Source organism: Pelodiscus sinensis, chromosome 1 (genome assembly GCF_052426305.1).
Source record: "Pelodiscus sinensis isolate ZL-2025 chromosome 1, ASM5242630v1, whole genome shotgun sequence".
NCBI classification, from domain to species: Eukaryota; Metazoa; Chordata; order Testudines; family Trionychidae; genus Pelodiscus; species Pelodiscus sinensis.
The window spans coordinates 61,311,818-61,339,155 of NC_143052.1; the positions used below are offsets into that span (position 1 = coordinate 61,311,818).

General features: G+C 39.4%; 1 protein-coding gene across 8 annotated transcripts in view; it reads left to right on the forward strand.

The window, feature by feature from the left end:
- Positions 1–27,338, forward strand: part of USP15 (ubiquitin specific peptidase 15) — a 139,140-nt gene that overhangs the window by 78,747 nt on the left and 33,055 nt on the right. For 7 of the 8 annotated variants that reach the window (XM_075930764.2, XM_075930758.2, XM_075930768.2 and 4 more), the window contains one exon: positions 5,678–5,819. In XM_075930764.2, coding sequence (XP_075786879.1) covers positions 5,678–5,819 — 142 coding nt within the window. Of the gene's footprint in view, positions 1–5,677; positions 5,820–24,038; positions 24,130–27,338 lie in introns of those variants that run through there. The other variant, XM_025177814.3, reaches the window with a different exon arrangement.

Consider the following 27,338-nt stretch of genomic DNA (forward strand, 5'->3'; position numbering starts at 1 on the left):
CACTTGTGCTTCTACTGATTATGAGTATTCCCATCTCTCACTTTTAAACAGATAAGTACATGTGCATATCTGCAGTCTGTTGTACTGTATTTACTAAGAAAAAATGGCTTTTTATGGATTTTTGTGTAATACATAATGATAGATATGAATTTCAAGTAGAAAATTAGTAATTCCTTCTCCCCCATTGTTTGAAAATCAGAATTATAATACCTAAAGCTAGCAAGGTCACTATTTCCTGTGTGAGATCCTGTTTTAAATTCAAACTATCCATTTTCAGTGTTATATTGTCACCACAGAAATGTTGTGTAGGCTATATTTTAGAGGTCGCTTATTGAGCCTGTTTCTAGTGCTTTCAACTTTCTAAAACAACTTTCCTCAGATTAACATTTTGTTTGTTTGAAGCCATGGTGAAAATTTTGTGGGAACTTCAGGTAAAATTCCATTCAATTGCTTAGTTTTCTGAGCTTTTCTGAGGACGTTCACATGGAAAACAAAGTAAAATGAATAACTCAAAATGCTTATTTTAAAACTTCAGTGTTTCCATGGAATTGATCTTCAGAGTCAAACACAATAAATACTTAAAATTTGATTGAAAAATTAAAAAGTGTCCCAAGTGTTAGAAAATATAGGTACTAATCTTTTTGAGTAACCAAGTATGTATAATTATTTCTAGAGTGCTGTGTATTCAAATAAAAGCTGTTTCCTTCATTGTTCACTTGCATAAATGCATATTTACTTCAACAGGCGATCAGAACATTGCATTGACACACATAGTACAGTTCACAGATTTTCAATGTGAAATTATTCAAGTTTTTTCTTTAAAACCAGGTAAACCCTTTGGGAATACTACTTCTTAATGCAGTGGTACAGTTACCTTTGAACATAAATCAGAACATCAGTTATTTGCTCAAAAACAGAAAACATTTCAAAATGCATACAGTAAAAGCTGTGATATCTGACACTTTACTAACCAGTAAGATCTGTTAACATTTCTGATGTCTCCCAATACAAATCTTCAGGCTAGTAAGTAGGACTAGTATACTGCCAATGCAGTTGCCCATTGTGCACTCTACTTTTATGCCAAAGAGACAGAAGACAAATAAACATGCTAATATAAAGGATTTATTTAAATAAGCAGCTTTCAGGATATGTCATAGTACCAATTTAGCCCCATTTCCTACATTTGCATCTTCTGTGATAATTGATGTTGATAAGGATAACCCTGAGGCACTGTAAGAAGTTACTGCAAGATATTACTGCAAGATCCTGAAGTAGTCTCCTGAATTATCATAGAAAAAAGTTATGTTCTATGTAGTTTGTGTGTTTTTAGTGATCTACATATATGCTATGCACTGCCCATAATAATAAGTAATGTAATAAAATAATCTACTGTATACGCCTAAGTGCCTCAAGAAACCAACCACTTACTGGATTGGTGGGTAGCTGTATACAATTTTATATTTTGTTCATTTATTGTATTCTAATTATTTAAAAATTGGTATTCCATTCGTAAGTATAGCTTTTAATTAACTAGATTTTTTTGCTAACTCCATTTCTCCAACATGCCAGATAACAAAGCTTTTACTGTATATCATAAAGGAAAGCATTTATCAGTATACTACTAATATAATATATATATTTTAAGATGAACCAATTAATTACTAAAGGGGCCATATCTGTTACTATCCTGACTTTTATACCTGCAGCATTGAATTACTAGTTTTGTATTCAGATGTAAATTGTAATATCTGACGGCACTGCATGTATTTGTATTTTACCCTTCAGGGCTGAGGTCAGCATGTGTGTGCCTCCCCATTTTTCTTTGCCTCCTGCAAATGTAGTTTTCCCTAAGAAAACTCGTCCTCTGCCTACTTGTAGCAACTGGCTGCTGCAGTTGGAACAAACACACATTTCAGAATCTTTTGCACTGCTGTCAGATGCTTTGGAGGATTGTAGAAATTACAGGATTCTGCAGTGTTTCTGCACCTCCAAGTAGATATTGGATGCTCTGGCTCAAAAGAAATTCCCAAACTTTGCTTTTAAGATAGCAGCATACACTTCAGCAGCTAATGAAGTGGAGAAGAAAATAAACAAGAGAATATCAATATTGAATGAGAGTAAGGTCACTCTGTCAGTTGATAGCAGATCAATAGCTTTTGACACCAAAATTTGACCAATTTACATGACATAAAAAACAATTTTAGCTACAAAAGTCTGTTTATACAATAACATTTGTTGACCATAGAGGAATATAATGTAGAAGGTAAAATTCAAAATATATTAGTTTATTTTACAAACCTGTGTAGTTGAGTAAGTGGGTCTGATAGGTACCTGCACCTCAGTTCTGTGTACTTAAGTGTTTAAGTTTTCATACATGAGTTGTCAATGGACATAATTATGTATATAAGTCTTTTCAGGACCAAGCCTTAATTTGAAAAATATTGCATTTACCGTAATGTGAAATAGTGAATATATGTTTCATGTGTTACTTGCTGTCAGATGCTTTTGAAATTTGTTGGAGTTTTTAAAAAAAAATAGGAGTAACAGAGTAAATAACTAGGAAGTGTAGGATATGACGCTTGCCACTTGTGAGAAATGTTTCAGATCTAGTCCAGAAAGTCATCTCCACCTAGTCAGTGATCTCCCGTCACTTCTTACTTGTCAGACGCAGACCTGGCACTTTTGCTCACAATCAAAGTGAACACATATATAGACACAATGAAGTAGAAACTGAAGTGTTTTACTTATAAAAATGGTTTAAATTTGACATGCATAAGACAGTGGAATCAGAAAAATGCTTGTAAAGTCTAAATAGAAATGTGGAGCTGACTTTGCTGTTAACACCACTCACCTTAATTAGAGTATACTCCATTCTTTTACTGTCCTCATTAAAACTTGAGAAAAGAAAAGATGTCCTAAAAATCTTGGCTGAGCTTCTCCCTTGTGGATTCTAACCATGCTGCTGTAACATCTATTGGAAACTATGACAGTTAAAACAAGAGACATGCAGACTTTGCAAAGGTTCCTACTTTACTCATTTATTTCCTGTTTAATCATACACATAGTACAAGAAATTGAGATCTATGGAAAAATTATAAAAATAACAAAACCCTGTATCTAGTATCCTTATCTCTCTGACAGCTCTGAGGATGTTGGTCAATCCTTTCAGGGTCCTAGAACTCTCCTCTCCTCTATTTCCTATTCCCAGTCTTGCTTTCTTGTTCTGGCCAGCAAATGAACACCTTTAAGGGCAGAACATGTCCTTTTATGAAGATCCAGGATCCTCTCTGAGATTACTGCCTCAGCAACTTCATGTTCTTCCTCAGGTGTTTCTTGCCCATGTAAAGTCCAGACTGGGAAAATTTGTTCCCCTGGGCTGCTGTCCACCATTATTCTATGGTTCTTCCATGTCAGTAGACTGTTCAAGTTGGTACTTTTTGATGGCTCTCCATTGTTAACCCTCTACTAGTGAGCCCGCAGAGTGTCTGCTAACCTCTTGTGCAATCTCTAGTTAATATGGGAGTTATATTCTTATATTTAAACTTCATATGGCAAAGTAGGTATCACAAGAAACTTCATGATTCCCAAGTGAACACAGTATTCAGCTGGAGAAGAAAAGGGATTTACTTTCACTAGGTTCTCAGTGTTTTCTGAAGCATATTGGCTACAATAATAGTTGAAAAAGAGACTTTTTCTAGCCTGTTGCCATTTTCCTATTTATGAAATCAGGCAGCACAGGCGTTGGACCAATGACGGGGAAAATGGGGATCACTGAGCAGAATTGACCAAGGAGAAGAGCAGCCAGTCTCCAAACCTCTAGAACATACCTCTCTTCACTGGGCCACAATAGAGAGCAGAAATAGATTTTTCTTTGGAGAAATAAATAAGGACAGATCCATTTTCCTCTCAACAGCTTAGCATTGACAACTTATCTGAATTTGTGTGTATTTCATGTTTTGGGATACTTTCATTTTATTTTACTCTGCCACCTGAATGTTATATTTACCACATAATTTTAAATAGTACCCAAAAGTACAAAAGGCTAAGGTTATCACATCTGTGTGACATTCGTATTAAAACAAAATAAAAAATATCTTCATCAGATTAATTTTATTCTAAATTATTTACAAAATATAATCCAGTGACAATTATTGCATATGTTTATAGTCTGTGCAAAGACTGATATTTACATCTACATGATTCCTGTCTATTTTAATACTACTTGTTCTGTTAATATTATGAGACTGGTGTATGCATTATGCCTCAAATTGATGCAAGGAGCTTTCTCATAATGTCTGTCTCTAAGGGACTGAAGGGCTTTTTTAGGTATATGAGGGTATACGTGGTTCTTGTGTGTGTCTTTGGGGAACTCAGCAAGACTGCCAAAATAGATACATGTACAGAGGAGGACTGAAAGTGGGAGTTCATCCTGCAGTCATTTAGATTGAGTATACTGAATACAAGTTTTAAGTGATTTTTTTAATTGAAAAAAGTACATCATAAGCTACTTATATTTTTAAAATTATAAAGATTAATTTGTTGCATTGTATGTTCTTTCTTGTCTTTTTATCTTATAAAGAGACCTTCAAAATCTTATTCCACTTTTAGTCCAATGTGAAATAATATTTCAGGGTTGTTAGAAATGTACTTGAATCTTATCAAAGCTATCATCATCAAATATTTCATATGATTAGTAACTGTAAACAGTTTGTTTAATCTTTTACCAGGCTTTTGTTTATTTAATTTTAAATCACATCTGTGTGACATTCATATTAAAACAAAATAAAAAATATCTTCATCAGATTAATTTTATTCTAAATTATTTACAATATATATATATATATATGATAATAAAACTAGCTGTTTTATTAGGCTTTTACCCTTTTTAGTTGTATAAATTATGCTTATTTTACCAGGAGGATGTAATATTTTGTATTTTTGTTCTGTCATATTATGGTAATAAATTACCCTTAATTTAGCTAACATTTTACTTATTACATAGTCTCCTCCAGTCTCACCAGATAGGTACATAATAGACTTTTATGAAATTTGAATGTAGTTCCTAGAAGGCATTTGGTGCATTCCTTTTTACTCTAGGTTACTCCAGGATTTTTCCTGCATTTGAATGCTGGCTTGTGTTGTCCTAGCACTGAAACTATAAATAGAAATTTTCAGTGCATCAAGCCAGTGATGTCACGGTGGCCTTGAAAATCTCAGCTCTCACCTGTAACTGAAGCATAATTCTTCATTCCAGTTTCTACTGTCCTCACATTTGTACAGTAGCAAAATGCCGAAAGGATACGCATGAGATGATTTATTGCTGCTGGTGGTGCCTAAAGTCTGAGTGTCTTAAATTTGATGGAACAATGAAGAATGGAGTGAGCTGTGAAGCTGCTCCTGTTAATCAAGGGTAGAGAGATACAAAAGCAATCTGTTTTGTTTTTTCAATACATGAAATGTTTGGTTATTTGCAGGGAAAGAGATCTTCCTTTTCTTTTTGACTGAAATTTAAGATTGATAAATTCCAGAATTAAATATATCTAAGAATATATCTAGTTAACAATAGTTACTTTTAATTTTAGATAACTTATTTGATAATTAGCAAAAAAACCTAGGTACATTAAAGCACTATAGGTCATGTGACTACATTGTGAAAAATGTTTTTGTTTTCTTACAGTGTGAAAAATTCAAACTATTGCCTCCCATCATACACTTATAAGAACTATGATTATTCAGAGCCAGGAAGACACAATGAACAGCCTGGCCTCTGTGGCTTAAGTAACTTGGGAAATACATGTTTCATGAACTCAGCCATTCAGGTACGTGCTTTAGAGAAAAGTGAACCTGGCTTGTTACTTGGAAATTAGTATTTTTGTATTTTGCATTGAGACTTGTTTACTGGCAGAACACTATAAAATTTGAGAAAATAGTACAGATTTGTTATTGGGGAAAGTTAATTTTCCTGTCTACTCTGTTTCCCCTAATATTGTGCTTGATGCATAGAGCAAGGATTCTGAGTAACCCATGTAATCCCTTGAATAAGATTCTGTACTTTCCTCTGTTGCTTGGTACTTATGAAAACTACCAAGATGCAGAAGGAAACTTAGAAATTCTAATTTGAGGGAAATCATTTTCCTTCCTTATCATGCATGTGTGCTTTTACACCTTTTACCTCTTCAGCCCTGAAAAGCATCACTACTGACCTTACAGACACAAAGGAAAATGAGAGCACAAAAGAACAATAGAAGATCATAGAAACACAGAGTTGGTGCAGCCAGAAACACGAATGGAGGGAAAAAAACAAGGTGTGAGGGGGAAAGGCAGATAATTGTGGGCTAGAATGATGACCCATACCATTTGTCCTTCAGCCCTATTCCCCACTAATAGTTGTGGGAGGCACCAGTTTGGATCAGTATACCCAAACCATAATATTTTTAGCTTCATTGGCTAGCTAGCTAATAAAAAACTAGTACAAATTAGAACAAAATGCATGGCATTTGTGTTTTTTTCATATCTGAAAAACATTATATATGATCCTGACAGCATCCCTGTGAGCTAAGCATGTACTGTGTTATATGAATCTGATAGATGAGAAAACTGATAGAAAGTTTGTGATTTGTCAAAAGTCACAGAGTTTTCTCCATTTGTGATTTAACCTTCAGTTCTCTGCTCAGACTCCACTGTGATACTCTTCTTATGAATAAAATAAACTTGGTAGGTGGTTATGAAACTTTTTAAAATGGAGGGGAAGAATTGCTATGTGGGTGGCTGTGTATGTGCATGTGTGCAGTTCCTATATAAACTTAGAAATGCCCAGACTAGGTGATTCCTCTTTCTCTACTGCAGTGTTTCTCAAAGTGGTCTGCAAAACCGCTTTGAGAAACCTGTTAATTGGCCGTGCCAGTTTGTTTGCTTAATGGTGCCACGGCCATGGAGCTTTGTGTCTCCTGTTGGCTCCCCTGGGTTGCAAACAGTGAAACGGAGCCAATAGGAGCTGTGAGGCTCTGTGGCCATGGCTCAGGTAAGCAAATAAACTGGTGCGGCCAGTTAACAGGTTTCTCAAGTGGTTTCATGGATCACTTTAAGAAACACTGCTCAACTGCCACCAAACATGTACCTTCCTAGATATTTCCTTGCATTATTAGCACTCCACTTGGATTACTTTTACTTCTCTTGCACCTGAAATTCTGAAGAGCAGGGGGGAGAACAATAACATTGACATAAAATAATCTTAGACAGAATTAAGTAAACAAGGAGCTAGCCAAAATGTTGTCATATATGCCAAATAAAACAAAACATTTATTTTACCAATCCCCAGTGCTTATAATCGGTATCATCTGCACTTTTATTTTCTATGGATGACTGGAAAGTGACTTGAATTAAGGTATCCTTCCTTTTCAGACATTTCCTATCCTCTCTCTCTATATATATTAAAAAGTTTTTCCCACAGGATGACGGTGACGTCATCACGTCACTCTACATCCTACCTGCCTCTTCCCTCTCTCCTCCGACTTTCCCCAGCTCGAGCTCCACCTCGCTGCTTCCCCTCGCCACTTGGAATTGCTATTTTAAACTAAGCCCCCACTTCCTTACTCCAGCCCTACTCCACAGAGCTTTCAACACCAAGAAACATGGCACAGCCGTGACAGCCCTGGGGTGGAGGAAGGCTTCAGTCTCAGGACAGCAGCCTGCGGACAAGGTTAGGAGCAGGGCTCCCAGCTGGGCTTATGTGCCAGCAGTAGGCTCTTGGGGAGCCAGAGTACAGTTCCCAATCACCTGGAGTCCAGCTGCCCCTGTGGAGACTCACCCCCTCCCCAAAAGCTGCACTTACTGCGGCTGCCAGAGCATTCCTGAGCTGCCAGGGGAGCTGCTGAACTGACCTTTCTATTCCTTCCCTTTTGCTTCCAGCAGGCATATGGGCAGCCCTGGATTCTTCAGACAAGGCTGGGGCAGTGAGCAGCACAGGTGGGACCACATAGGGGAGAGGTCTAAACAGCAGCCTTCCGGACTGCTGCATGCACACGGCACCACCTGCGCCTCGCTGCGCTCCATGTGGGGTGGGCAGTCACCCTTGCACCTCGCCAGCTGCCAGGGTTAGAGCCAGGTCTGATGCACATCACAGCTGGGGGGGGGGGTAGAGTTGGGAGGGAGAAGGAGGGATTAGGTTGGGGGAGAAGGGGCCTGGACTGACGAGGGGGAAGGAGCTTGAGGGGCAGGAAGCAGAAGGAGGAGCGGGGCGGACAGAAGAAGGGCCCAGCCTGGCATGGTGGGGAGCGGGGAGGGAGAAGTGACCCGGGCTGGTGCAGGCAGGGATGAAGATGGGACCCCGGGCTGGTGCTCGGCTCTCCCCAGGGGCTGGGTGGGAGAGCCGGAGTTGCTCGTTATTTCGGGTAACTTAGTTGTTTTACAAATCTATCTGTAAAGCAAAATATGTGTGTGCTTCTACGGACGTACAGAATACTATTGTGTGTGTTATTCAGAAGATAGCTTATATTGGAGATTGCCTATCTCCTAGAACTGGAAGGGATGTTGAAAGGTCATTCAGTCTAGTCCTCTGCCTTCACAGCAGGACCAAGTACCATCCCTCACAAATTTTTGCCCCAAATCCCCTAAATGGCCTCCACAAGGATTGAACTCACAACCCTGGGTTTAGCAGGCCAATGCTCAAACCGCTGAGCTATCCCTCCCTCTCTTTGCTGTGTGCACACGGCACCACCTGTGATCCACGTGGGGTGGGCAGGCACCCTTGCACCGTCACAGCTGCCAGGGTTAGAGCCAAGGTTGAATACTTGTTTATTTCATTTTCCTTAGGGGATGGGTGGGAGGAGTCCTTTGTTCCTGTGCAAGAAGTGCAAGGATTTTCTCTCAGGCTGCCTCTAGACTACAGGCTTCTTTCGGAAGAGCTCTTTCACAAAAAGGTTTCTTCCTCATAGAATGAGAATTGCCATTGCTGGAAAAACCCCTCTGTTCTTTCAATTTTCTTGCAGAAGAATGCGATTGCAGTGTGGACGTTCATCAAGTTTTGTCAGAAAAACGGCTGTTTTTCCGACAGTACTCTGTAGTGTAGACATACCCTCAGTCCTGCTTTTCAGCTCTCCCTACTGAGGAGAACTAGATGGAACTCTGTGTAGCCTATTAATGCCTCATTATAATCAGATGTGAAAAATGACAGCATTGAGAGCCACAGCCCTACACTTGCAGGAAGTGAGCATGTTGCTTTTCATGCTAAGACAGAGATCAATTGACAGGGAATATAACTTAGATTTCCCTTCAGGCAGTGCAGTGCACTACCCCTTACGTGACCCCTTGATGAAGACAACACTCTTGTGTTGCCTCAGAGGCATTTATTGTGTCGCATGAGTTGAACTGATTCTCTGAGAGAGTTAGGGTTCCAGTTTGGACTTAGGCAATTGAAGCATCTGGTGAATTTCTTTTGAGGATATTGATGCCTTTCAACTTGGCCAGTATAATTTAGGAATTTTTTATTTTCTGAGCAAGGGACTCATAGGAACATAGGAATTGAGGCTTTAGAGTCAGACAGTGAACTGACATCAGTTGGATTATTTTAGCCTTTTATTCCCTTCTAAATAATTATCCTGTTCTTTCTGAGGACTAGGTTAATGGCAGGAACCTTTGGGAACATATTCTTATGGCAGTTACCTACTAAGAGAAGTAAAACAGATTTAGCAGACTACCGGCTTCTTTCGGAAGAGCTCTTTCACAAAAAGGCTTCTTCCTTGTAGACTGAGGATTTCCAATGCTGGAAAAACCCCTCTGTTCTTTTGATTTTCTTGCAGAAGAACGCAATGGCAGTGATTCTTTGTGATTTGTGATCGAAATGAGCCCCAATATTAATGTTCTAAGATATAGAGATGGCCTACACTACAAAGTTAGGTCCATGTAAGGCAGCTTACAGCACCCTGATTATGTCAGTGTCAGCCTTGTTCCCATCTATTTAAGTGCTCTACTACACACTGCGCAACTGCACTTTGCAATAGTGTCTGTGTAGATACTGAAGGTCACTTATATTGGCTGTTGGCTGTCATTCTTTTCAAAATCACAGACTAATTACTGCAGAGGCTGTAAGTAAACCTAATATAGGTCAATTTAAGTTTGTAGTGTAGTCATGCCTGTGCTTTTATATCTGTTACCTACTTGAAGTAGAGAATTATGATGCTAATATTTGTCCATTGAGTTATTCTAGAATAGTCCATATAAACATTTATTTTGCTGGTAACTTCTAATGAAAATGTAAAATATGTAGGTAGATTTTCCTCCTACCATTTTTTTCCTCTTAAGACTTTTTAGATATGTTATTTTTCCATCCTCCTCCCCCTTCAAAAAATAACTTGTGTAAAAGAATCAGAGGGGTAGCCGTGTTGGTCTGAATCTGCAAAAGTGACGAGGAGTCCTGTGGCACCTTATAGACTAACAGATGTATTGGAGCATAAGCTTTCGTGGACAAAGATCCACTTCATCTATGATTGGGTTAAGGTTAGGGTCAGATGAAGTGAGTCTTTGCCCACGAAAGTTTATGCTCCAATAAATCTGTTAGTCTGTAAGGTGCCACAGGACTCCTCGTTGCTCATGTAAAAGAAGAAATGTGATCTGATGTAGTTAGATATGAGGATGAGAATTGTATAGCTTGAGAACTCTGCCGTTTCACCACCAGATGTTGATTCAATAAAAGATATTACCTCTCCCATCTTGTGTGTGTCATATCCTGGGACCAGCATTACTACACCAATACTGTAAACAGTAGACAAAGATTGACTTTCCAGGAAACATACAAAGCGATTTAGCATTGTTTTAGGGAATAATGAATGTGTTGATTGGGAGATAGTCAGCATCAAAGGTTTGTCTTGTCTTGTTATTAGGTAATGCCTAAAGTTATTGGATATGGATGTTTCTAATAAAAATAAGAGATTAAAATAAAATAACTAGGTAAAATGTTTTTAAATGTATTTTGTTTTTAGCTCTCATTTATAAAAGCTTTTCTATATGGTGATTCTAGGCATATACACAATCTTGGGCAGAAAGACTAAGAGTAACAAATGAGAATATAGGCATTACTTTATACTTACATCCTTTTTGTCCATAGAGCTAAAAGACTACATAAAAAATGAAAACTAAATAGTTGTTTATATTTTAGACTTTCTTTCTCTCTTCTTCACAAACTAAATTCTTAGACCCACAGTCCTAATAATCTTTTAGAATCACATGGTCGCTTTTGGATGTGAGTGACTGACTTGTTTCAGCATATGTAGCCCCGTGAAGACTTTGAATATAGTGTGTCTTGGTAAATACAATTTTCATTCAAGTTCATTTCTTCACAATCTCTTTAAACTTTCCACAAACTGGGGACTCTAGACCAGTAGCAAGTTTTAAATGGCCGTGTTGATTAGTGATTAACTTGATTTCTCTTGTTCTATTTATGTTTATTGGTAATGCCGCAGCATGGAATGAGTTAATAGAGCTGTTTAAATGAAATGATAGAGCTGTTTAAATACATGGATCCTAGAAAACAGGGCTGTAGTAAACAGTACCCTAATTTCAATATGAAATATATGAATAAGTAAACATGGCTATTGAGTTTACACAATAAAAATCTAACAAAATAAATATTAATTGATCTACCAGTAAAAGGTCAGGATTCATAGAACACTTTTGAAGAGAGTTCTTTCTGACTTGAACCTCAATTGGCAGAGATTTTCATAAATAATGTATTTTTCATGAGTTCCTGCTGATTGTGAAGTAAACAAAAGCTGATAAGTGAAATTACACTTGAAATACTCAGTCACTTCAATCTTCTGTGTCTCAATGAAGGATGCAACAGTTTTAGCTTATCACACCAACAGTGCAGTGTCGTGTAATGCAAATCACTTTAAAATAACATTTTTCGTTTTCCATTTTTTGTTTAGTATGGTGTTTCTACTAATTAGGGATGTAAGCAACTAGTCAACTAGTCAACAAGCTTAGGCTTAGTTGAATCGACTACTCGCTACCTCCCCCCACCTCCCCCGTTGTCTCTGTATGTGAGGCAGCAAGGAGGGAGGGAAGCAGGAACCAGTGCTGGGTACCACCTGCTCCCCTCCCTGCCCCCCAACCCCCAATAGAGGCAGCAGCATGAGCAAGGGACACTGCTACAAAGCAGCCTGTGGGCCCAGGCTCACTGCAGGCAGAGATTGCTCTGGGTTCCAAACAGAGCATTTAAAAGTACTCCTGGTCTTGTTTATGCAGTCATCCAAGAGTGCCTTGAAGCACGAGTCAGAGTTAAACAATTTTTGGTAATACAGAGACAACTTAGCATTGCTTCCATACTCAAGAAATATTCTTCGTAGCCTAAAGGATTGGTGTTATTGAATACAATTAAGGCTTCTGTATGTTTGGTGTTTTCATAAATAGAGCCCTGAAAATCTTCAGATATTCATAGAATCATAGAACTGGAAGAGACCTCAGAAGGTCATCAAGTCCAGCCCCCTGCTATAGGCAGGACCAATTCCAACTAAATCAACCCGGCCAGGGCTTTGTCAAGCCGAGACTTAAACACCTCTAGGGATGGAGACTCCACTACTTCCCTAGGTAACCCATTCCAGTGCTTCACCACCCTCCTAGTGAAATAGTTTTTCCTAATATCCAACCTGGACCTCTCCCACCACAGCTTGAGACCATTGCTCCTTGTTCTGCCATCTGTCACTACAGAGAACAGCCTCTCTACATCCTCTTTGGAACCTCCCTTCAGGAAGTTGAAGGCTGCTATCAAATCCCCCCTCACTCTTCGCTTCTGCAGACTAAACAGACCCAAGTCCCTCAGCCTCTCCTCATAAGTCATATGCTCCAGCCCCCTAATAATTTTGGTTGCCCTCCATTGGACCCTCTCCAATGCGTCCACATCCTTTTTGTAGTGCGGGGGCCCAGAACTGGACACAATACTCCAGATGTGGCCTCACCAAAGCTGAATAAAGGAGAATATTGACATCTCTGGATCTGCTGGCAATGCTCCTCTTAATGCAACCTAATGTGCCATTAGCCTTCTTGGCTACAAGGGCACACTGTTGACTCATATCCAGTTTCTCATCCATTGTAACCCCCAGGTCCTTTTCTGCAGAACTACTACTTAACCGGTTGGTCCCCAGCTTGTAACTATGCTTGGGATTCTTCCGTCCCAAGTGCAGGACTCTAGACTTGTCCTTGTTGAACCTCATCAGATTTCCTGTGGCCCAATCCTCCTATTTGTCTAAGTCATTCTGGACCCTATCTCTGCCCTTAAGCGTATCTACCTCTCCCCCCAGCTTAGTGTCATCCGCAAACTTGCTGACGGTGCGATCCATCCCCTCATCCAGATCATTAATAAAGATATTGAACAAAACCGGTCCTAGAACCGTACCTTGGGGCACTCCGCTAGAAACTGACTGCCATCCTGACATCGAGCCATTGATCATTACCCGCTGGTCCCGGCCTTCTAGCCATCTTTCTATCCATCTTACCGTCCAATTATCCAATCCACATTCCCTTAACTTGCTGGCAAGAATATTGTGGGAGACCGTATCAAAAGCCTTGCTAAAGTCAAGGTATATAACATCCACTGACTTCCCCATGTCCACCGAGCCAGTTACCTCATCGTAGAAGCTAATCAGATTGGTCAGGCACAACTTGCCCTTTGTGAATTCATGCTGACTATTCCTAATCACTTTCCTCTCATCCAAGTGCCTCAAAATGGATTCCTTAAGGATCTCTTCCATGCTTTTTCCAGGAACCGAGGTAAGACTGACCGGCCTATAGTTCCCTGGATCATCCTTCTTCCCTTTTTTGAAGATGGGCACTACATTTGCCTTTTTCCAATCATCCGGGATTTCTCCCGATCTCCACAACTTTTCAAAGATAATAGTCAAAGGCTTCTCAGTGACATTTGCCAACTCCCTCAGTACCCTCGGATGCACTAAGTCTGGACCCATGGATTTATGTACGTTTAGTTTTTCTAAATAGTTCCTAACCTGTTCTTTACCCACCACGGGCTGTCCATCTTCATCCCATCTTGCGTCACTTAGCGCAGAAGTCCAGGAACCGACCTTGTCCGTGAATACAGAGGCAAAGAAAGCATTGAGTACTTCAGCTTTCCCCACATCATCTGTCTCTAGGTTACCTCCTTCATCCATTAGGGGCCGCTAACCCTCTCTGATCACCACCTTCTTGTTAACATGCCTGTAGAAACCTTTCTTGTTATCCTTCACATCCTTAGCCAGTCGCAATTCCATTTGCGCTTTTGCCTTCCTGATAACCCCCCCGGCATTCTTGAGCTATACCTTTAAACTCCTCCCTGGTCATTTGTCCAAGTTTCCACTTTTTGTAAGCTTCCTTTTTGTGCTTAAGATCACCAAGGATTTCCCCTGTAAGCAAAACCAGTCTCCACCATGTTTGCCTCTCTTGCTACGCATGGGGATGGTTTCTTTCTGTGCCTTCAATAAGGCACTTTATATGATGGGAATCCGCATCCACAGATCATTTTTTGCAGATGCGGATACCAATTTTGTATCCGCACAGGACTCTATTTATAAACTTGCCATCCTTGCCACTCTCTTTCCTCAGAGAGAGATGAGTCCTATACTGGGTCATAGCAGACACTGCTCTTTGTAAAAATGGTGAGACGGTTTGTCCTTAGTAAATTAAAAATTCCATCAAATTCAGTTAAATATAAAAAAAATAGAATTAACTAATACAAATAGTCAAGTATTCATGGACTATATTGCATTGATAACTCTAGTACAGTATTAGAGGACCAACCACATTTTGTTTCAGAGCTTCTCCAGGTCTTTAATTAATGGCCACATTGACAAATTTCCTTTCAGAGCAGTTCCTTGTAAGGCAAGATTGAGAGCTTTGTTATTTTTCTCAGTGTGCTAAGAACACTTTAATGACTTGTGATGAGACGACAAAATAAAAACAGATAGCAAATTTTGGATTTCACATGTTTGTGGCTGATTTAAAAGAAAAAAAAACCTCCCAGACAACACTACAGTTATAAAAAGATTGAGAAAAAAGGGATGTAGGAGGGTCTTACTTATTTCTTTTCACTGTCAGTTAACACCTATTGCTTAATTAGATCAGGAGCTGAGAGACTCTAGGTCAGATGTCTCAAACTCCTGCACCGCAGGACATCTACAACCAGAGTACGTGCCCAATCTGGCCCCCGCAAAAAAGCCCCAATTCTCAGGAGAGTTGGCATCATTTCTACCTAGTCAGTTTTACAAAATGTGCTAATAGTTTCACAGCTTACATCTATGGACAGGACAGCTCTCTTGGGCCACAGAACCATCAGCAGCATGGAGTTAGGAGCTGGAATCCACTCTAGTGCTGTGTTGGCAGTGGGAGCCCCAGCAGATTTTAATTGCCCAGATGGGGAGCACACAGGCCAGCAGGTTGGTCCAGAAGAGACACACAAGAACAATAAATAGAGACATATCCCATAACTCTCCCCCAGCCCCCAAAGAAGACTCCTGCTAAAGGGGGATGCCCACTGGCCCTCTAGAACAGGAGTGGGGAACCTAAGGCTTGGGGACCATATGCAGCCCCTGGCTTGCCTGAACCCAGCCTCCAAGGCTTAGGCCCCTTCCACGCTGGTGCTCCAGCCACTCTACCCACCCCACTCCACCCACCTCACCCCACGAGGCTGGACCACACAAAATCTACTAGGTTCCTTCCCTCCTCCCCCCCCCCCCCCCCCCCGATCTTGTGTGCAAGGGGAACATGGAGAATGTCTGTCCTTCTCAGTCAAGGGCCACATCAGTGAAGGGGTTGATGTTTTGTTTTTTGGTTGTTTTTTTGTAGAGCTTTTTTGTTTATTTGTAGTTGTGTTTTGCTTTGTTTTTGCTTCTAATTTGTGTGTGGCCCCTGACCCAAAAGAGGTTCCCTATCCCTGCTTTAAGAGGATTTGAGGACTGGAACTGGTCCTAAGGTAAATTGACTGAGACCCCTAAACTTTCCCCTATACGTTTTGTTCATATGTTTAATCATAGCAATTGGAAAGTGCATGCTTGGAGGGAAGGCTTCCTCTCTAGCAAAACCTTTATTTAGAACAGATTTAAAACTATAAGGTAAGTAGAGCCCTCATTTCTATACATTTATGTAAGCAAGCCAACGTGACTTTTTTTTTTTTTTTTTTTTTTAGAATTTTTGTGATTTAATTTGAGATTGAGCATTCCCTCTGTATACGTAGTCTTTCATATAGCCATTGTTTCTTATTGGGCTAATTGGGAGGTGTCTATTAATGCATGATGTATCTAGTTCATAGCATCTCTGAACAGTTTTGCTTAAAGGAGTTGTATTTCATGGCTATTCTTGGATTTAGTACTAATTTGGTTTGACGGTTTATCATTGTTTACCACAATCACAATTGATGAGCCAAAATAAACAAAATCTACCACAATACGAAGGTTATGTCTCAAAACTAAATTAATACTTTGTCTTGGTTTTCAGTAAAAATGGCAGCTTAGAACGTGGGGCAATGTCAAGATAGCTAATGGAAATGAGTGCATAGAAACGGAAATTACCACATTTAATGTAGAAGCAAAATTCAGAGAGCTTAATGCTCTCAAATCAGAGCTGGATAATATCTATTCTAAAATACTGGAAGAACTGGCATATGAAATTGCAAGTTCATTTGTGAGGATTTTTAATAAAGTTATCACATTGGATGTGGTGCCATATGACTGAAGAAAAGCAAGACTGTTGGCTATATTTAAGGTAAAATGTAGTAGATCTCATTATCTGGTCTTCAATATAGCACTTGATATGGTAAAACATGGGAAATTATTAAATGGGATTTAATATCAAAATTGTAAGGTGGTGACTAACAAGGAGACATGAATTTTCCTGAAAGGGGACTTCTTTGGCTGGTTCCTCAAGGTTTGGTCTCGGAAGAGATCTTGTTGAATATTTTCATTAGTAACCCTGGCACAAAAAACATAGGAATATGTCAGTGAAGTATGCTGATGTTACAAAATTGGAAAATGTCAATACAGAGGAGGATTGGAATATTATACAGGAAGAATTAGATGACCTTGATGCATGGAATCAAATAAATTGGATTAAATATAATAGTACTAAGAGCCTAACAAGAATTTAATATATAAACTGAGGCTCACTGATTGGAAGTAATGGAGGAGAAAGACATGAATTGTAGAAAGACAGTTGCCAATGTGAAATGGCTGGGGAAAAGGTTAAATGCCATACTAGGAAACATACCTATAATAGTGTTTATAATTCGGATCAGCTGTGTTCAAGAAAAATGAATTCAAATTGGAACAATTGCAGAGAAGGGCTATTAGGATAATCAGAGTAACTGGGAAGCCTATATGTGAGAAGACTTAAGAGTTTGTTTTAAGCCAGTGGTTTTCAAACTTTTTTTTTTCTCATGACCCAGTTGAATTTGATTGTTGATGCCCACGACCAAACATAATTTGACTAGTCTGTGGGCTCTGGGGTGGGGCTGAGGATGAGTGCTTTGGGGGATATGAGGTGGCTCCAGTTTTGGGGGGGTCAGAGCTGGGGCAGGAGGGACTTACTTTGAGTAGCTCCTGGTCAGCGGTGCAGATGGGGTGGTAAGGCTGGCTTCTTGTCTGTCCTGGCACCACAGACCATGCAGTATCCCGGAAGGAGCCAGTGGTAGGTTCCCAATCAATGGGAATGTGGAGTTAGTGTTTGGGGCAGGGGCAATGTGCAGAGCCCTGTTCATTCTCCCTACCCCCACCCCTCTAGGAGCTGGGCATGCTGCCCAGTCTGTGGTGCCAGAACAGGCATCTGGCCTGCCTTTGCACCCCCATAGGTCATGTAATCACCTTGCAGCAATAAGACTCAGTGCTTGACATTTCACGACCCAGTACTGAGTCACAACCCAGTTCGAAAACCACTGGTTTTAAGCTAAGAGAGGGATATGATTACCAGGGAGCCTAGAAATCCTTTTGTCACAGAAAAACATGGAATTTACATTTGTATATAGAATAGTTAGATTTAATATTTTGTGAAAAAATAAAAACTTAAATTAACTAAACTTTACTGAAGTACCAGTGACACTTATTCAGTTTGCACAACCTTTCCCTCTAGTGATTGATGTTTGAATGTTCTTTCAATTTGCATAGCTAAACATACACCAATAAACTGCTTCTGGTATATAAAGGTTTCTCAGCAGTGTTTGAGGTGGGGTTTAGTGCCTCAGAAATTTCACTTCAGTCTTCAGATGGAAATAATTAAATTTATGAGAACTTTAAAAATCACCCTTAAAGTCCATAGAGATGTAGCCGTGTTAGTCTGGGGTAGCTGAAGCAAAATGCAGGACAATGTAGCACTTTAAAGACTAACAAGATGGTTTATTAGATTATGAGCTTTCGTGGGCCAGACCCACTTCCTCAGATCAAAATCTGATCAAAATATGATCTGAGGAAGTGGGTCTGGCCCACGAAAGCTCATCATCTAATAAACCATCTTGTTAGTCTTTAAAGTGCTACATTGTCCTGCATTTTCCTTAAAGTCCATGTCACTGAGTTTGACAAGGACACATTTCATATTGATGGTACAGGTTGAACCTCCACCCTCAGAACCCAAGTAATCCTGAACAAAGGAATTTGCTGGACCCCTCCTGGCTGCTGCCCCAGAAGAACCTGGAGACCTGACCTCCTGCAGCTCAGTATTTCTCAACCAGTAGTATAAGTACCCTTAAGGGTACTTGAGAGGAGTCTGGGGGGTACGTCAACACAACTGAAATTTGGGGAGAACTGAATTTTTGTTTTAAGTTTTACAGTGTTTTTATTATTTTTATACTTTTTACACCCAAAAATTTCATCTCCCACCCACCTACGATTAAGTTGTTTGAACAAATGTGTTGCAATGGTAGAAAAAAATTGTGTGTGTCTGAAAACTGTAGGTACTGAGGATACTTATATATTTTAAAGGGGTACTTTATACAAAAAAAGGTCGAGAAACACTTCTCCAGATCACTTGCCTGGCTCTGCTGCCCTTTGGGACTCTACTTTCTGACCCTAGTCCCGTGTGGCGGCAGCTGCTCCCTTGGGTTCCCCGGCCTCATGCATGTGGCTGCAGTTGCTCCCAGCTCCAGTCCCACATGGTGGCAGCTGCTCCCGGGACTATCTACCCCCAGATCCCGGGCCCTGCAGGCAACTGTGGACGAGACCGGCTCTGCGCCCAGCCACTCTCATCCTTTCAGGCCGGGGCTCTCTGGTCTAGCAACATCTGTGGTCTTGCCAGATGTTGCTGGACCAGAGTGTTCCAGATGAGAGAGATTCAGTTCTGTACTGTTTGCAGAAAGGCTATAGATTCTGTTTGAAGGCAGACAGTTGTAAAACACATGGGAAGCACTAAACACAAACTGAATGAGAAACTAAAAGAAGAAGCTGAAACAACAGGTCCATCAAAAACAGTAAAAATACAGTGCACGATGACTGGATCATTCTGGCACTTTACAGCTACCAAAGAACAGCATGAAACAGTTACTTTTAGATTTTGTTCAGATATATATAAAAGCAGACATTCCTCCGCATAAAACTGATTTATCCATTATCAGAGATTTTTTTGAGCAAGCACGTTGAGAGGTAGTGCCTAGTCAGATCAATTTTATCCCTGTTATTTGCCTCCTCTCTTTTAAGAAGACCCACTGCATCTTTCTGTGATTTGAAAGGACGCAATTGCCATGATCATTGATGAAACAACAGATTTTCAGAATAGATGAGTTTTCAACATTTTATTTCAGGTGCTCAAGGTAGATCCTCCTAAGCATTTTGACGTCACGGCACCACAGCTTTTAAAGACAGTCTAGCTCAGAAAAAAATCATGCTACTGTTTCTCAAGCCCTGATTCCATGTGTGGTAGAATTCAGCTCTATTGAATGTTAGTATTTGTAATACACAGCACAAACTATATAGTAAAGGCTTGATGCTTTGCAACCCGTGGTCAAACTATGTATGTATTTGTTGCTATGCACATATAGTTGCTCTTGAAGGAAATGCTTGGCGGGATACCTTTATATGCAAGTGCACTGTTCTTCAGATACCTGAAAGAACAGAGTGTTGATTCACCAGCACTAAGTGGAATACATGATTCAGTTATGCAACATACCCTGTGAAGTACAACCTGCTCTACTGTGGGTTCATGGAGCATGAATGAACAGAACGTGGGGATATCTCTGTTCTGTGGGAACTAGCTGATGTGCTAGAGGTAGAAGACGTTGATGCTTACCTGAAGTACATTGCAGAGAGCTATGGACGCTTGGTGACTGTACTACATTTTACGATACCGAAAATGCCAATTACAACAAATTGTACAACATTGTTCTGGATTTAATTTCATGGTTGGAGCATCTTACATCATCAACTGATAATGTGAATGGATCTGCAGCTGCTCAAAATGCTGCTGATAAACTGAGACAGTACAACATAAAAAATAAACAACCAGCAATTGATTTTCTCCAAGCTGTTCATGCACTGGATCCTAAACAAATAGTTGATGCGTCTACAGATTATGAAACTGTGAAAGTGCACTTAAAGCTGTCTGAAGAATGCAACATGGAATGGCTATTATATTTAGGTATTGCCAAAGATGCATTTGGAAACACTGAGGAGCCCATTTACTCATGGGTGACTGTTGACAAGCACATTCCCAATCTGACAAAACATGCTGTGTTTCTCCTGCAACATGTTTGTAAATTCAGACTATGTCTAGACTACGGGGGTTTTCTGAAACTCCGCCGCATCCAGGGAACGTGTCTGCTCTTCTGACATTTTTTTGCGGAAAAGCAGATGTGCTCTTTCGGAAGCCCTGTCTTCCTTGTGTCATGAGGAAGAAGGGCTCTTCTGAAAGAAGAGGTTTTTCTGAAATTTGGTCTAGTGTAGACAGGCCAAATTTTGGAAAAGCCTCTTCCGACAAAACTATCGGGAGAAGGTACACACATTGCGGAATGCAATGTGTGTACCTTTTTCCAAAAAAAAAGCAGTAGTGTAGACATAGCCTCAGCTGATGTGGAAAAAACTTTCTGCAAACTTGGGGCTCTTTTCTGTGCTCATTACCGAAGTTGAAAGACCAAAAGTGACGGTTCTACTTCAACTCTATTATATAAGCCAGGACTAACTCATAAAGTCAGTAATGTTAATATGAAAGCAATTTTCACTTTATTTTTGTGCATTAAAAAAAACTGAAATTATGGAATGCAAACAATATTTAGTATATGTAAGATATGTACATTGCAATTCTATTTTATTTCAATATAATAATTGGAACTGGTAGGCTTCGAACTTCATTTAAAATTCTAAATATATCAATAAAACTTTAATTTCAACCGATAATTATAAATACCATGGCTAGGGAAAGTCAAGTTCTATGTTTCATTTTAATCATGGAAATATAAAGATTGTTGTTTTTTATCAGAGAATTTGGGGGCTTTTTTATGACAGAAAACTAGCATCCCTGATGACTGCTCTATATAAGTATGTCAGAAAGGTATCAACGGGCAGAAAAGGAAGCTATTTAAGTAAAAGCAAAATGTTGGCACAAGAACAAATGGTTATGAACTGGCCATGAATAAATGTAGGCTGAGTGTAAGCTTTTTAACCATCAGAGGAGTGAGGTTCTAGAAAAGCCTCCCAAAAAGTATCAGTTGGGAGCAAATAATGTAGTTTTAAGATGGAACTTGATGCATTTATGTATGGGTTTATATGACATGGTTTTCTGCTACAGCAAGGTACAGGACTGGATGATCTGGAGTATCTTCCAAGTCCTGTGCACATCAAGTTAAAGGCAATATGTAAAAATGTTTATTCTTCAGCAAAACCAGAACTAATAACATATAAGAGGGGCAGTACTGAATCAGACAAATGATCCATTTAGCCCAGTGCCCTATGCCAGATAATTCAGATATCTCAAGAGACCAGTCCCCTTTCATCCAGTCCCAGCATCTGGCAGTCAAAGGTTTAGAAACACTCTGAGCATGGGGTTGCATCCTTGACTCTATTGGCTAATAGCCAATGATGGACCTATTCTAATTCTTTTTCCAACCAATTATACTTTTGGCCTTGAAAACATCCCAGGGGCAATGTGTTCAATGGGTTTTGTATGAAGAAGTACTTCCTTATGTTTGTTTTAAATTTGTTGCCTGTTCATTTCATTGTGTGGCACCTGTTTGTTGTTTTATGAGGAGGAGTAAATAACACCTCCTTATTCACTGCCATCTACAGACACTTAAGTTGGATTCTTTCCTATTCACTGTAATCTGGGTTGTCAATGGTTCTGAAATACTAAAGCAGAACTGATGAACAAAAATTGTCATCTTATGCTGGTTAGATTGTGGAATGATACCTCATTATTTCTTTCAATTTGAAAGCAGTCTCGACCGACCCCATCCATAAATAAATAAATAGACAAAATAGTTTGCTAAAAGGGAGTAGGTATAACTAAAACAAGTAAAATCTCCAGCAACCACATGCTTCCCAAATTTCTGAGAGGGGGGAATTATGGAAATGGTATTAGCATTCTACAATGAAATAGATACATTTCAGTTAATAAAGATTTGATAGATTTCAGTAAATCCAGGAGAACTGAGTGACTCTACAGCATTCCAAAACAAAATGTTCTATTTCAAGTAATAAAATTACTTAATAATTTCAAGCAGGCATACAAATCCAAATACTATAAAGATTAAAACTTTTTTAAATCTTTTTTTGATTTATTGAGCATACTCCTTGTTCAGCTCAGCCTGTACAATCAAGCCCTTTACATTTATATCTATCACCCAATCTTGGGCCATTTCTTCACTTGCTATGCTGGAGGTCGATCTTCTGGCATTCGATTTAGCGGGTCTAGTTAAGGGCCCGCTAAATCGAACACTGAGGCCAGTTCCAGTCGATGCCGGTACTCCTCACAGTCATTAGGAGTAAGGGAATGCAACGGGAACATTTGTTCCCATCAGCCACCCTCTGTGAAGACAACATCTACTCAGCTTAAGGTAAGCTGACTCCAGCTACGTATTTTTCACCTTAAACTGGGTAAAAGACAGCTCATGTTAAAAGTCCTAAATATCTCCTCATTCCAGTATCTCTGGTTGCATCATCAGGCGTGGTTGTCTGCCATTGACTTCAGAAGTGTGCTCTATATTTCCCAGTAATGCACCTTTAGCATCACATTCTGCCATGCAAAACATACTCAAGTCTCCATACTTCAAATATTCCATGTTAGTTGCACTTTTAGACCCTTGCTTCCAGGACAAATCTCTCTCAGCTGAAGCTGCAGGCACAGATGAGAACTCTTGCATTTTATTTAGCCTACTTTCTGAAAACTTTGGTGTCTTATTCAAAGCCAGCAAATAGTAGTAGTGATCAAGTATCAGAGGGGTAGCCGTGTTAGTCTGAATCTGCAAAAGCGGCGAGGAGTCCTGTGGCACCTTATAGACTAACCGAAGTGTTGGAGCATAAGCTTTCGTGGGCAAAGACCCACAGACATGCATCTGATGAAGTGGGTCTTTGCCCACGAAAACTTATGCTCCAACACTTCGGTTAGTAGTAGTGATGATAAACTTCCACTATAACAGTTCAGTAAACCAGATACAGTTCTTCCTATGACTAGATGTGTTACTGATCAGAAGGCAGAGGAACAAGAAATAAGTGTAGCCATAGGCTTGTTTGGTTGTGCCCAAACCAAGAACTCCTGTCTTTGCCACCAAAGCAGTTTTATGTTGAAAAAGCATCTAGGCAAATTATCTCTCACAGTCATTCATTCTTGCTAAAGAAAAATGTCATATCTCAACACGTCAATTTTAATTTTTCAATGCAAAATAATAAGTGAGAGTAGGTTCTGCCTTTAAAATCTTTACCAAAATATTCAGATTAGCTTCTAAACTAAATTTGTTAAACGATTGAAGTTTGCCTGGTATCAGAAATATTTCTCATCTGTAAATTATTTTTTGTAAAGATCCATTACTGTACCTATAACTGTACAAAAGATGAGACATCCAGAAAGTTTGCTTCTTTACCTTTATTTTCTAGAAATGCTTTGACTAGGACACATGAAGAAAAGCTGAACAAGCACAAGTAACAATCTTTGACTGCTTTGTCCACCTGACTTCACAAGAGAAAGGCAAGCAAGATTGGTGAATCTGAATTGCAAAAAATGCATTTTGTAGTTTTCATAGGACATTGTTTTCCTCTAGTCTTGTGCAACCTTTGAGTGCAGAGCTGGAATAAAAAATTATACTTGAATTTGGCTTGATTGCTGGTTTGCTTCATTATGATAGTGTATATAAAATGGATGGTTGCTCATGGCTAGTAAGCAAACCGGGCTTAACCTTAAACATTTTGAACCTCAAGGGAAATGCTTTTTGCTCATAGTTAGAATAATTCATAACAAAATTGCTGTTTCATTGGAATAGACTGATGAAAACATGTATGGGCATTGGGTGAAGGTGCTGTTTAAGGCAATCTCCCCAGATGATGCCCACACCCATACTCCACTCCCGCTTTGCCCGGGCCCTGCACTCTCCCCACTGGCTCCCTCTTCTCTCTCTTCCAGCCAAATCCCTGAACCCAAATTTAGCAAATAGTCTGAGGTAAATCAGATGAAATTCAATAAGGACAAATGCAATGTACTTCACTTAGGGACAGTGTCCCCTCTAAGCTGCATGTGGCAGCACAGCTTCACAGGTGATTAATCAGCTCTGCCCAGTCAGAGGCTCAGGGCTGCCATGCAGCTTAGAGGGAATACTGCTTAGGGATTTCACAGATACAAAATGGGAAGTGACTATCTAGGAAGGGGTACTGCAGAAAGGGATCTAGGGGTCATAGTGCACCACAAGCTAAATATGAGTCAAAACCGTGACACTGTTGTAAAAAAAGTGACCATCATTCCTGGTATGCATTAACAGGAGTGTTCTAAGCGTAAGCAAGACACGAGAAGTAATTCTGTTCTACTCGGTGCTGATTAGGCCTCAACCAGAGTATTGTGAGTGCCACATTTCAGGAAAGATTTGGAGGAAGACCAAAGAACAACAAAAATGATTAACGGTCTAGGAATCATGTATGAGGGAAGACTGAAAAAACTGGGTTTGTTTAATCTGGAAAAGCAAAGACGGAGGGGACAGCTTTCAAGTATTATGAGGAAGAGGGAGAAGGATTAATCTTCTTAACCTCTCATGATAGGCCAAGAAGTAATGGACTTAAGTTGCAACAAGGGAAGTTTAGGTTGGACATTAGGAAAAACTTCCTGTCTGTCGGGATGGAATAAATTGCCTACAGAGGTTGTGGAATCTCCATCATTGGAGATTTTTAAGTGCAGGTAAGACAAATATTTTAAGGACAGGACTCGACTTGATGACCTCTTGAGGTCCCTTCCTGTTCTAGTATTTTATGATTCTATGAAATCACATTTGAAAAAAAAAAAAAAAAAAAAAAGCTCTTCTAAAATTTCTTTCTAAAGAAAATGGAGCATGTTTTCTACTGCCTGCCATATTGTAAAGACTGGACATGCAGAAGGTTTCTAATTAAAAGCACTACTAAATTTGGGAGTAAAAAGTGTTAGTTACAAGTTTTTTGATATTCCCTGAAGTTTTTCAGATTTATTTACAAAATCTTTGTAGTAAGGGCAATTCAGTTGTCCTGCTGAATGCAACATTAATTATTATGTAATACATGATGCAGTCCTTCAGTGTTTTACATGTTGTTCACCAGTATTTCTAAGCTGATTATATATTTTAAATATACTCTGTAGCCTTCACTAAGTAATCATTCAAGATTACTACATATTTAACACACAGAAACAAGGACATTATTTTAAATTAATCAGCCAGAACTGTTCAATGTGTTTATAACAAGATTCATTGCTGTTAGACAAAGTGAACACTAATTTATTTTGTGTGATTTTCATAACATGACATGATTATGAAATGTCACTGTTTGTTAAAAATATGTTTCCAAAGATTTTAGGCATAACTGAGTATTTTATATCTTAGTAAGATTCTGATTTTGGTGAAGGGTTCTCTTAAAACTAGCTCATCAAATAGAAAGAAAAGGGAAACTCATTTGTTCAGTTACCTGGAAGAAAAGGAATGTTGCTCCTTTAAGGCTATCTCCAAACAGGGGGGGGGGTGAAAGGAGAGTAGGGATGGATACAAAGGACAGGAAGCAAGTTTTTGTACTATAGTAATTAAAATTAAAACATATTTTAGAATAAGGATAGTCTTTTGAAGAATTTATTTAAAAAACTTTCTGAAAATCCGAGCACTAAAGGCTAAAGCTGAATACTTAGATTGTACAGCTAAATATCTATACAGAGCTTTTCTAGAGATACAATTTTATAATCTTCATGAATAAACTAATGAAATATTTAAAGCAAATTTGAAACAAGATAGATTCTGCCTGCAGTATTACAACAGGGCCCTCCCCTCCCCCTGCAAGTTCACCTCATCCTAATTGCAGTGCTCTGGGCCCCCTCCTTGTTTCTCCTGCTGCTGGGAAGCCAGTTACAAGCTGGCCCTGGCTCCACAGGAGCCAGAGCGTTGCCTGCTGATCTGGGTGGGTAACGGGGCTCATCTTGGGAGTGCCTGAGCCTCTTCTAGCCCTACCTGCCTGTTGCCTCTGAGTGTAAGAGATGTTTTCCATATTTATTGCACCAGTTTCCAGGTGACATGCCAGTTTTGTTATTCAGGAGTAAAAAGTTGCCTTAGTCATAGTCATGTATTAACCAATTTCTTCGCTTTGAGGAATTAATGACTAAAGAATCTTGGGTTCTTGTGTAGCTCTCCACAGGTTTCCTCCCCTTTCCCCAGAGATGTGGCAATATTAACATGGGATAAACAGTAATCTTTCATTCTTTTACATCTGATCATTCTAGTCTGTCACTTGGTAGTATGGGAGTATCAGTGGTAGCAGATGAGTTGTATCCTTAGGGCTGATCCTCTAAAGAAATACAGAATCGGTAAATAAAATTGTGTGATTGCTTGTCAAAGCTTCATGTAGATAAATATTTCAGAAAGGTTTTAAGTGTGGGTTTGTCCCCTTCCCTCATAAAAAAATCAATATTGTTAGCTTAAAACACTGGACTTCTACTAACATATTCCTTGGAGTTTGACCTATATTCCAGAATCAAATCTCCAAACGCAAACAGCATGTAGTATGGTGGAACAACACCCACTTGAAAATACTCCTGAACATACTATTTTTTAAAAATTAAATTATTTAAAAACTTAACTCTTTCCAGTTATTGATTCCAAAGCTAGAAGAAATTCTAGATAATACAACAGCATTTTGGAAGAGTGCATGTTGCTTCACCTTTTCTAAAACTATTGTGGGTCA